General features: G+C 44.4%; 1 protein-coding gene across 3 annotated transcripts in view; it reads right to left on the minus strand.

The window, feature by feature from the left end:
• Positions 1–2,292: 2,292 nt before the first annotated feature.
• STK33 (serine/threonine kinase 33) overlaps positions 2,293–12,609 on the minus strand; it is a gene marked incomplete at both ends in the record, with an annotated part of 74,902 nt that continues 64,585 nt past the window's right edge. For 2 of the 3 annotated variants that reach the window (XM_079709202.1, XM_079709201.1), the window contains one exon: positions 8,444–8,653. In XM_079709202.1, coding sequence (XP_079565328.1) covers positions 8,444–8,653 — 210 coding nt within the window. Of the gene's footprint in view, positions 2,409–7,084; positions 7,212–7,555; positions 7,640–8,443; positions 8,654–12,609 lie in introns of those variants that run through there. The other variant, XM_079709200.1, reaches the window with a different exon arrangement.

Genomic DNA, 12,609 nt, shown 5'->3' on the forward strand with positions numbered 1-12,609 from the left:
GGAGGCCTCGGTTCATTTTGGATGAGCTAGAATGAAGGGCCAAGACACATGTCATCTGAGGAGAAGTCCAAGAGAAGTGGAGACATTCAGACTAGAGAAGGCTCACAGGGCTATGGGGACACCTTCAATTCCTAAGGGGCCGTTACGTGGCAGAAGGGACAGACTTTAAATAGTTCCCAGGGGGCAACTAAGGAGCAGGTGTCAGTTAATATGAAGACTCTTCTAGCATTTGTGTGTTTCCACAGTGGAATTCATCTGCCTTGAGACATAGGGAACCCGTCCATCCCAGGGAGCGTGTCCTCTGAGGCTGCAGGTCGGGATCCCTCCCCTGGGGGAGAGTTGGGCAGAAGAAATAGTGCGGATAGTCCATGATTCTGCAAATATGGGCTTCAGGAAAGTATCTGGTCCATCATTTTCTCATTTACTGCTGATGGGAGGCTATCGAATGAGGATTTAGCCATTGAGGGTGTTACCGATCACTATCCAGATTCGCTTAATCAAGCTATAAGGAGGTTTGGCCACATCTCCTAGGGATACTTCTCCAAATGGCGTTCATGTCATCCTATTCCATTCTCATCCTTGTTCTTGCCAAAGCACAGTCACTGCCCAGTTCTTGAGTGAGGGACACAGGCTGCTGGGTAACCAAGATGGTGCCTTGATGCCTGGGTCTCCCTTGGGCCCTGGGTTCTGTGACCCCTGCCCAGTGTCCAGAATCCCTTGTGCAAAAACTCATGATCAACTCTGGGTCTCTCTTCACATGCTTTCTCTCCTCTAGGCCACTTTGCCCTCTCTCCATCCACCTTGATCCACTCCAGACTTTAAGTCCATCTCAAGCAGCCATCTCCACTTCAAGGTCTGATGGCATCTCAACTTAGCCCTCTTCGGTCCACTGCCACCCCTGACTTGGTCTTCCTCAGTGAGTCAAACCACCATCAGTCTGGTTACTGAAGCCAGAAGTCATTCTTGACCCCCTGCCCCCTTTTCTTCACACTTCACATCTACTCATCATTTGATCCCATCAATTCTATCTCCAAAACATATTTCATATCCACCTACTTCTCTCCATCTTCTCTGCCACCATCTTATTCAATGTCCTCTAACCAATCTCCCACCTCTTGCTCCACTTGAGTCATTTGTTACAGAGAAGGCACAGAGATCCTTTCATCAGGTGCCATTCCCCAGCTGAAAACTTGATGGTCTTCTGCTGTGTTGAGAATAAACAGGTTCCTTCCCGTGGCCCCTGAAGTCGTGCAGCACCTGGCCCCTGCCTCTCCCTCACCCCTGTTGTTCTGGACTTTGGACCAAGTCCTAGACCCCAACAAGCTCTTCCCCCTTTCCTTCTGCCTAAAGCATTCTTCCCTTTAGCCTTCAAGCATCCTCAGAATTGCTCTCAGATAAGGTTTCTATTCTGTTATTCTCTATTACCTTACTCTTTCCTTTATTGCTCTAATCACAATACATAGCTATTCTACTATTTGTATAGGTCTCAATCATCTTTCCCTCCCTCCTCCAAGACTGCAAGCTCCTTAAGGGCAATGACCTTGACAGTCTTTTACATCATTTTCTGTCCAGTGCCTGTCACAGTGCCCGGCCCATAGTAGATGATCAATAAATACTTCTTGGATGAAGGACTGAGTCTCTCAATCCAATTCTACTGAGTTCTTTGTGCAACTCCTGGTCCTTCGTGCTGGTGCTGCAGAGTGTGGTGCTGGAGGATAAAGGAGACGTGGGCAGTGGTCAGACTGCTCTTCCCCTCCGGGCAAGCAGAGTGTACTGCGGGCAAGACATCCCTGAGGAGATGGAATACGGGGGTGGGGGACCCAACAATGGTTCATGGTCAGGGACTGTATTTAAAAAAGAGTCAGCTGAAAGTTGCTATAAAATTCAAGTGGCTGAACGACTAAGTTCTCTACTGATGGGAGGAAGGATGTCAAGCTACAACCAGGTAACTGCTTCTGGAGGGAAAACAACTCTTGTAAAAAATTACCCATTTCAATGGGCTTTGGGATCTTTTCCATTAGAAGCCCTTTCTATCAAAGTTCCAAAACAGCAATGAGGATCCTGCGTAAGAACTTCCTCTCTCCTCCGGGGACCAGCCGCAGGCAGCAGACTCAGAGACGGGCGTCGGCTGGCAGGCTGACCATCCTTAGCTGCTGGGCTTCATTCCAGAGCAGATGTTTGCCTCATCCTGTACCACAGAAGGGGTCCGAGCCTTCAGAAACAGTCTGTGCTCCCTGAAGCAGGGAGCTGTCCGTAGGACGAGGAAAATCATCACTCCACCTCGCATTATCTTTAAAGTGGTAAGTGATGGCAAATGCTAGAGATCCTGGAGAAGGGCAAGGTGGAGAAATGGTCCAGCAGCTGACTTCTGAACTCCATATTTTCAGCTGCACAGCTACACACACTACCTGATGAAGAAATATGGGAAATCAAAACATTTATAGTGATTCTTAACCCCCACTGCCCTGCGATGGGAATTACAGCACTTCGCTCCTGGTAAGCATCAATCTATCATGTTTGCACAGACAGGGCGGCTTGTGTGAATTCCTGAGGAGGCAATGGAGCCCCTTTTCTTTCTTCTGTCAAAAACATATTCAAAGGCTTCTAAAGACTGTTCCTGACAATGACCTGTTAGAGCATTTAGAACTTATTTTTATTATGCAAAGTCCTGCAGAATGCAGCTCTCCCTGGGTGTGGTTGGGTCTTACTCAAATTTATTAGCATGCAAAATAATCCTACTTTGTTCCGAAACCTCAAGGCCCAAACTTCACAAAATTACCTCGTCTTTTGCTGGAAGACAGAGAGTTCATGAACCACTTGGCCTTTTGGAGCTCTGAGATTGAACTTTACAGCAGTCTCAGGCTTGAACTACAAATGCCTGGAGACACACTTGAGCCTGCTGCCTACGTTCAAATCTTGGTTCTGCTACTTCTTAGCTGTGTGACCTTGGACAAATTTCTCAACCTCTCTGTGCCTTAATTTATTCCTCTTTAGGGATAAAAGAACCAACTTCAGGCTGTTACAAGGATTAGAAGAATACATGTAAAAGGGCTCAGGATGGTGTCTGGCATGTGGCAAGTGCTCTGTAGATGTTGCTGCTATTATTACATTATGACCCTGAAGAGGGGCTTTAGTTAAGAGACAGTAATTGCTTCCACTAATACAGCTCAAAGTCCAGCTAACAAGGGGACTCTGATCTCTAGTAAACTCAGTGTGAACCAGTGCCTGGACCAGGAAATACTGGCTGCCACCTCAACACAAGAGCTTCCTCCTCAGGGGACAGGGAGGGTGTCAGCTTTTCATCTTCCACCTGCCTTGCCCCTGGTCAGACTGGAAATGCTGACTCCTGGGACGGTACAGTTGCGCCAGGGATGGAGACAGCTTTCTGTGCTGATTTGAGAAGAGTCTCTCCTAAACAACAGGGTGATGTCAGGATCTTGTCTGCAGACCCCGCCATGGGTGAGAGGGTCAAAGCTGTCTCAGTCTCCCAAGGGCAGAGAGATTTATGTAACCTCTGTATCAATGCCAAGGATATGTCTGGTCTGGAGATGCTGCAGAGTGCACTTAGGAGAAGTTCATACTGGGGGGAGGGTCCGCACTGCATCTGTGGGTCTGTCCTCTGCACCAGGCCAGGAACCACTGCATGTTTTGCGGAGAAGGTCCTCTGAGATCTTCACCCTGAGTTCACTGGGTCCCTCAAAGATGTCTGGGGGGGCACCAGGCAACCAAGAGGGGAAGGCTCTAAGAGAGCCAGTGGTGACACTGCCATGGCCCTATTAATCTTCCCAGTGTTCCACTGTCCCTTGTGTGTTGCTGCTTGAAGCGAGGCCACTGGGGCAGTGGTGGGAATCCCCATGGCTCTGGCTGAGGGCTGCTCTGGATAATTTAGGGAACAGAGAGAGCTGATTATACCAGCAACTGAGGAAGGCAGCCACAAAAAAGCAAGACAGACACTGCATATGGTCTTCCTCTGAAGAACAAAAGCAAAGAAAATTGGCTCACCAATGAGAATGAAGTGATAAACATGTACTGAGCAGAAATCACAAGCCTGAGCCTGCTCACTCAGGGAAGTACAGGATCCTGAAGAAAAAAACTGAACTATGTGAGACATCTGAATAGCGAACATGTTTACTTTAAAATGCTTTGTAAAGTGATGTTAGCACTTGTAGAGAAGAAAGAAATGCACAGCCCTGGGAGACATCTTGTCTTCAGGCTGCCTGTGCTTGCCCTGGAAGCCTCTGCCGAGCCCTGAGTCCACAGCCAGGAGATGGCGAGGGTAGCTCCCATCCCAGTCTGTAGGTCCTCTTGGCTGTTACAAGGCAAGTGTTGCTTTCTTTTAGGCTCCCAGAGGCCGCGATTGGAATTTAAGACCTAAATTTCAGCCTTCTGGGTCCACACAATCTCAGATCCACCTGTGCAATGCTAGACTTATCTCACTGGGTCTAGGTTCCAACCTCAGGAATATCTCCCCTGCCACCCTCTCGCTCAAGCCCCAGTGACCGCCCAAGGGCATCAGTTTGTTTCAGGAAGAACCCATTTAACGCTCTCTGCTCTTCACTTTACTGTCATTTGGTAGGAGGCTGGCAACCATAGACAAAGCTGCCCCAGGTCAAAACAATGCAGAACTGACAAGGGTCTGGATCACCTTGGGTGTCAGGAGGAGACAGACGACACTCACTCAAATGGGGTAGCTGGGAATCTAACAAAGAGGCTACTTGTAAAGGTACGGAGAGAGTTTAGGGAAACCCATGAAGGAAGACACAGTCCCCAGGGCAATAGCCCTGGTCTTAGCCTGAAGGGGCGGGGAACACAGCCGTGAGGGAGCGCTGCCGGCAGGAGCTGAGGTCTATAGAAAGAGAATGCAGTGACTTCCCAGTGGCCCAGTACTGGGGGAATCAAGGCCTAGACCTCTCCCCCAACGAGTGCCTGCTGGTGTCCCCCACTGACAGAAATCCCAGCGAACCCAGAGGCCAAGGGAGGGAGCCTGTTAATTCACTCCTGAAAGATCACTTCTCTGAGTGGGGAGGGCAGAGCAGGGCAGAGTGGTTCTGGAGGGGCAGATGGAACATATCCAGCCCAGGGTCATTTCCCAGAGGCCACAGCTTCTTGGTCTCCAGCCAAGTGCAGCCATTATGGAACACAACTTCCCTGGCCAATTTCAAAGCTCTGCTTACTGCTGGGAATGCATGTTTGAACAAAGCCTTTATTCTCTATTCCAACAGCAGGGCTGGAATTTAAAAAGCTTCATTTTCAAGACTGGCTGCTTTCAGTCTTTCTAACCTGGAACTTACATTTTGGAGTCAAATAGAATTATTTAAACAAAGCATTTCAGTGATAAGCACAAAGCGTTTTGAATTTTTTCTCCTCCCCCACCCGCCCCCACGCAGCATTACATTCCTACTCAAAATGTCAGGACTGTTCTGTGGCCACCTCTTACAACCGGCCTCTCTCAGCTTCCATTTCCCCAGGTCTTTGTTTCTTCAGCCTGTGTCCTCACCCAGGTGTGCTGTTGTCCTGGCCACGAGAGGCCAGTCCTAATGCAGACTGGCCTAGGACAGGGACCTCTCTAACCAGGAGCACTTTCGTCCTCTGACTCTTGCTTCCGGGTTTGGCAGAACCGTGTGTTGTTATCCAACCAGTCCTCCTTATTAATTATACTTTGTTCTCTTTTTGCTCCCCTGACCCCAACCCATTTTCCTGTCTTCTGTGATTTAAGTCCATCTCTGACATCCTCTTGTTCTCCTCAGCTGAACTTCTCCCCAGCCCCCGGCTGGCATTTATCTTTTATCATATTCCTACTGCCTTGACCTGTCTATTACTCAAGGCAGAGTGTTGACTGGCATTTGCATTCCTTGGAAATAACACCTGCTCTGCTCTGTCCTGGGCAGACTGTGTCCCTGTGGGTCATAACGAAGCCCAGCCCTCCGTGCCGTGGTGCACAGGAGGTGTCAGAGTGATTATCAGTGCCTTGGAGTGGGCCTATCTGTCACTGAAAACACATCTGAAACAGAAGAGTAACTATTTTCACAGCCATGAAAGTAAATGGAGAAAGCAAGGCCACAGATCCCCAGATAGTAAAGAGGTACACAGTTGGAAAACAAAGCTCAGATATGGCCTGGCCCAGTGTGTTCCATACAAATAAATAACAAATAGAAATAATACGAAAATTCTCTTTAGAAAGAGTGAGCTAAGTCCCAGTCAAAATGATTCTATGTAAATCAAGTGAAGGTCTGGAGAGAGGACAGCTAACAGAACGCATTTTCTGGTAGATGGACAGTTGTCCTGGCCTGGTGCTGGGGTGGGAAAAGGTACAGACGTACTAAAAGGTTATAAAATGACCTCACCTTTCACTTAGTGCTTAGTTCTGGACCTTTGCTCAAGTTTACTGAGCAGAATCACTAATTTAAGACTGAAGAGAATGGTACAGATGAACCGGTTTGCAAGGCAGAAATAGACACAGATGTAGAGAACAAATGGGGGGAAAGTGGGGGGTGTGATGAACTGGGAAATTGGGATTGACATATACACACTAATATGTGTAAAAGAGATAACTAATGAGAACCTGCTGTATAGCACAGGGAACTCTACTTTACTTCGCTGTACAGTAGAAACTAACACAACATTGTAAAACAACTATACTCCAATTAAAAAAAAAAAGACTGAAGAGAAATGTGGATAGAAATTGGGATACTAGGGCTTCCCTGGTGGCGCAGTGGTTGAGAGTCCGCCTGCCGATGCAGGGGACACGGGTTCGTGCCCCGGTCCGGGAAGATCCCACATGCTGCGGAGCGACTGGGCCCGTGAGCCATGGCCGCTGAGCCTGCGCGTCCGGAGCCTGTGCTCCGCAACGGGAGAGGCCACAACAGTGAGAGGCCCGCATACCGAAAAAAAAAAAAAAAAAAAGAAATTGGGATACTATTCAATTTAACAAGAGTTCTCCAATACATGATACAGAAGAAGGTATCACCATGAAAATAAGAGCAGTTTTGAACACAGGGACTATGCCATTTTCAGGCCCAGGGGAAGGACAGAATCCAAGCCACTGTCTCGGTTGGCTTTTCTGCCGGGAGACCAGTCAACTCACCTCTGCCTCTGGGAGCACCTCTGGGAAAGGTAAATCTCCACTCAGCTGAGACTGACTTCTCTGCAGGTGAACAGAATACGCTCCTCAAAGATGGCTCACTAATCCTGGAGAGATGGTTTATGGGCTCCTGGCAGGACTGGAAGTAATAGTCAGAAAGGAGAAAGACCTTGAAGAAGCTTCAACTCCAGTTTTAAAGTAAAGCTGGCAGATTCCCCTGAGGAAGCACATTGAAGGCACTGAGAAAATACTGGCCAAACTACTCAGCCAGGGGCAACATACGTCAGTGTTATCTCTGACCCATTTGGAGGCTGGACGGTGTCTTCCAAATTTATCACTAGAAGCACGTCTACTACCTTCAGCCATTGAGGGGATTTACATGCAACTAGTACCTGCTCAGCTGGCCAGGTGTGGGGCATTTTGGAGGCCTAAGTGACAATCCCACGAGGAGCTGGAATGAACCTAGGTTACTACTTTATAAAGGCAAAAGCAGATGCAAATTGCTTCCTCAGAGTTTGTCTGTGAGGCCAAGGGAAGCATCTCTTCACCCAGTGTGACCTAGAATGACAAAACTATTTGTCCAGCTGCAAAGGAGAGACCTATAATACTAAGAGGAATGACGTACCTTCCCCTGTGTCCAGCCTCATGACCATCCCCCAAAGATGTGTGCCTACCTTTGCAGCAGGAGGCCAAGCTCAAAATTTGCTTTTTAGGGCTTAGAGGACCTGACTATAGTCACCTCTTGTTCACGTAAAAATTAACGTAACATCTGGTTTTTTATTGATTCGATCGATACATTGGGAATTTAGCAGCATGTTAATGGCAAACAGTTACAAAATCTATTTTTCTACATTTAAAATAAGCTGTCTTAAACAATCTACAGCAACCTAAAATCACAAGAACACACGTGAATGGCTGAAGCACTTCTGCTGTTACGCTATAGACAAGTTTATTAGTAATTTCCTAACATATCTTCTAGTGCAAAGTGCACATAATCATTTGGAACCTCCATTACCATATCTGGCTCTCAGTTTCCGCTATAAATAATTGTGCCTAAATGTAAGAATCTGAGTACAACTGGGCAAGTGTGCCCACAGCCTTGCTTTGAGGGCATCCACTCCTCTGAACAACTCTCGAAAACACCCTGAGTTGATTTCAGCTGCACAAGCCATCAAGCCTGTTGCTGGCTGTCCTTTAACCCCACTTTGGAGTTGACTGCTTCAATTTTAAAACTGGTGCAAACACTTGGCAGGGCTCAGAGCAGCTGAAACACTGAAAGCTCGGCATACTATTGTCCTTTTCCCCTCCTAAACCCTCATTGCACTAGAAAGAGCAGCTCTGTTTCTGTACTGTTCAGCATTGTTAGAGTTTCTTTTTGGTTCTAGGCAGGGCAATGGATTTAGCAGTGCCTTTGGTTGCTGTTCCTTGGCTTGAAGTCGCAGGGGGTTTCTCTATTTCTCCCTTGAGTTCAGCTGAAGGGAGTCTGCTAGATATGTAACTTGAGTAACTCATGTCCAAGTCATCCATGTTTTCCTTCTTACTGGGCACAGAAGTCTTTTCATAAGCAGTGGGCTAGAAATATAAAAAAAAAGGCCTGGATTAATTTTGCAGACACAAAGCAATCCACATCAATTCAAAGAAGCAAGGGGCTACAAAGTTGTCTAGGATGTGCAAGTTGGAGCTCTCTTCGGAAGTGAGATATAAACTAATCACATTGTGAAACTGTTATTGAATGCCAAAGAAAGCTCCTTTAACATCTTCAAGAAAACTGAATTGTTTAGTGTCTGGGGTAGAGCAAACTACAGGCACAACTTCAGATCCACTGCCCTGCAAAATGAAAGTAAATACCTGGTACCATTCACACAGGCAAGTTCATCTGGACAGAGTTGTAATCATTCATCTTTACGGATTTCTAGATGAGCTTTGACATTTGTATGGATTCCCTGACAAGCACATCATGATTATTCTTTCTAACCTGGGTATAAAGTTGCTGCATGTGGCCCACTCCTCACATGCTCACCATTCTCTGCATTGATTCCAGGGACTGGCTTCTAACCCCAGTCACACCACTTGGGCAGGTCTGAAGACCTTCTATAGTCTTGATGCCTCACTGTTAAATGAGGAAAAAGGTATTTGCACATTTACTACATGGGCTTATTATGAGAATGAACTAAGGTGGTAGCCACGAAAGTACTCTGTGAGCTTTAAAGCATGAAACAAGTAGAAGGAATTTTAACAGGCAATTGTGTTTTCTCAGGTCACTGCACCCCACAGTAGAGGAAACGGTCTCTAATCCTGCTGTTGTGAGGGAAGCAGAGTCCATTTTGACCTTAGACCCATTTTAAAAATGCTCACTTCCCATTAAATGAAGCTGGGCATAGAGTTCTAAAACAGCAGAGAACGTCTCAGGAGACCTGCACAAGCAGGATGGGGGATGAGACACGGAGCTATAGATGCAGCGAGTTCTCATTTACACAGAATGAGCTGGAAAAGGGCTCGTAAGTTTAATACTCTGGTTAACTGAAAGCATACACATGAGTGAATAATCAGGTTAACAATTTTCAAAGAATGTGAAAAGATTACATATAACACAAAACAAATAAACCTGGTGTGTGTGTGTGTTGTTTTTTGATCACTCTTGTGATACAAGTGACCATGTTTTATACACAGTAGCAGTACATATTTGTCCAATGAATGAATGAACTCCTAGGGCTGCAGCAAAACCTCAGGTCGTTTATGGATTTTTGGTACCTATATTTTGAGAAAAGAGAAAATTTACCAGATGTTTGCTTACTGCACAGTCCTTAAATATGTGCCTCTTCAAACTATCATTCTTGTGTGACTTTATAACAGTATATGCTAATTCTTGAGCTGGTAATTTTGCACATTGGAAAATTAATTTGTATAAATTTGGAAATGTTAAAAGGTCCTTTTCTGTATAGATTCATTTTCTCAGGAAAATTTCTGGGTTGCTTCTCTGTGTATTCTTTCAAGAAACAGAAAACAAAATGTGTTAGCCTTCAGTAATACAGGTTGTGTCTTCTCCTTGAAAACTCCTTTCGTTTAGCAACAGGGTGAGGGTACAACACCCCTGACGTTCCAGTGTCTGGCTAAAGACAAGCTGCTTTGTTTAGTACAGAACTGGTCCCTAGCTTGGACATTTCAATTCATAAAAATTTAAGTCACTTGACATACAAATCCTTTTAAAAGGTGAATCTAAGTTTAACCTTCTCTCTTTTGGCATTTCCACCTCTTGAGTTATCATCTGAGTAGCTGAGGAAATGTTTTTCATCGTGTCCACTACAACAAATAATCTATAGAATAGGAATAGAGACTCAGTCATTTTCTTTTTAACGTGTTCATATTCATATCTGGTTTAACATTTCCATTCTTCTTCACTGTTCCATTTGCTAATTAATGTACTTGAGTCGTTAAAGTAGACTCAGAAGTTGAAGTCACTGGGAAGAAATACTCAAAGTCTCTATGGGCAGGATTAGTGATATAGATATTGTCTTCTTTTTTTCAAAAACACTAAAGGCTCTGATTTCTTCCTGGATAAGATATCTTAAGATTATTTGCAGAATCTTCTGGCAAAGTGGAAGGAAAAAGGAAACTAAACTAAACTGTTTGGTTGCTTCAGTGTAGGAACATGATATTTCTGTTTCATTCTAGAGCAAGATGAGAAAATGATTATTACTCAGCCACATTTATCTATTTTATTTACTTATATATAATTTTTAAGTGAATCAGTTTTTAAAGAGGTAGTACATCCCCATGATTTAATAGTCACAGTGTTCAAAATCTCCTCCTTGCCTCCTAGTTAACTCAGCTCTGCCTCCCATCCAAGACAACGAATACTATCAGTTTACAGTGCACATTTCTGAAGAGATTTTATGTAACTTCAAGCAAATATTAGGTGGAACCAAATGGAAGTGGTCATCATTTTTGCAGGTCAAAACAGCCTAATAATGGCAATTTCATATGGTTCAATCGAATCCATATATTGACACACTTTACTCTCACTTTATTACACAAATGGTAGCCCACTGTAAACACTCTTTTACACCTTGATTTTTTTAAACTAACAATTATCTTGAACATCATTCCACGTCAATACATAAAAGAGTTCTCATTCTTTTTTCAGCTATGCAGAGTTCTCTTGTTTGAATGTACCATAATTCATGTAGCCAGTTCCTTGATAATGGACATTCAGGTTGTTTCCAATCTTAACTAGTAAAAATAATGCTGCTGTGAATAACCTTGTACTTGTGTCATTGTGTACATGTGTAAATAGATCTACAGGATATATATTTTAGAAGTAGAACTTGAGTTAAAAGTTGTATGGATTTGGGCTTCCCTGGTGGCGCAGTGGTTGAGAGTCCGCCTGCCGATGCAGGGGACACGGGCTCGTGGCCCGGTCCGGGAAGATCCCACATGCCGCGGAGCGACTGGGCCCGTGAGCCATGGCCGCTGAGCCTGCGCGTCCGGAGCCTGTGCTCTGCAACGGGAGAGGCCACAGCAGTGAGAGGCCCGCGTACTGCAAAAAATAAAAAATAAAAAAAATAAAAAATAAAAAAAAAAAGTTGTATGGATTTGTGATTTTGAAAGACATCACCATATTGCCTTCTACTGCAGTTGTACCAACTTATACTCTTACCAGCAACATTATGAGTACTTATTTTCTTATTTCTTTTTCAGTTTGGTATTTAATACATATTAAAACTAATATAGTCAACCATGTTTTTGTTATTATGAATCTATTTTTTTAATTGAAGTATAGTTAATTTACAATGTGTTACTTTCACGTGTACAGCAAAGTGATTCAGTTATACATATATTCTTTTTCAGATTCTTTTCCATTATAGGTTATTACAAGATATGAGTACGGTTCCTTGTGCTATATAGTAGGTCCTTGTTGTTTACCTATTTTATACATAGTAGCATGTATATGTTAATCTGAAACTCCTAATTTGTCTCTCCCCCTGCTCCGAGTATCCCCTTTGGTAACCCTAAGTTTGTTTTCTATGTCTGTGAGTCTATTTCTGCTTTGTAAATAAGTTCACTTGTATCATTTTTTTTGGTTCCACATATAAGTGATATTACATATTTACCTTTCTCTGTCTGACTTACTTCACTTAATATGATAATCTCTAGGTCCATCCATGTTGCTGCAAATGGCATTATTTCATTCTTTTTTATGGCTGAGTAATATTCCATTGTGTGTGTGTGTGTGTGTGTGTGTGTGTGTGTGTGTGTGTGTGTACCACATCTTCTTTATCCATTCACCTGTTGATGGACATTTAGGTTGCTTCCACGTCTTGGCTATTTTAAATAGTGCTGGTATGAACACAGGGGTGCATGCATCTCTTCGAATTATGGTTTTCTCTGGATATATGCCCAGCAGTGGGATTGCTGGATCATATGATAGCTCTATTTTTAGTTTTTTAAGGAACCTCCATACTGTTCTCCATAATGGCAGCACCAATTTACATTCCCACAAACAGTGTGGGAGGGCTCCTTTTTATCCA

This window comes from Hyperoodon ampullatus, assembly GCF_949752795.1.
Source record: "Hyperoodon ampullatus genome assembly, chromosome: 7".
NCBI classification, from domain to species: Eukaryota; Metazoa; Chordata; class Mammalia; order Artiodactyla; family Ziphiidae; genus Hyperoodon; species Hyperoodon ampullatus.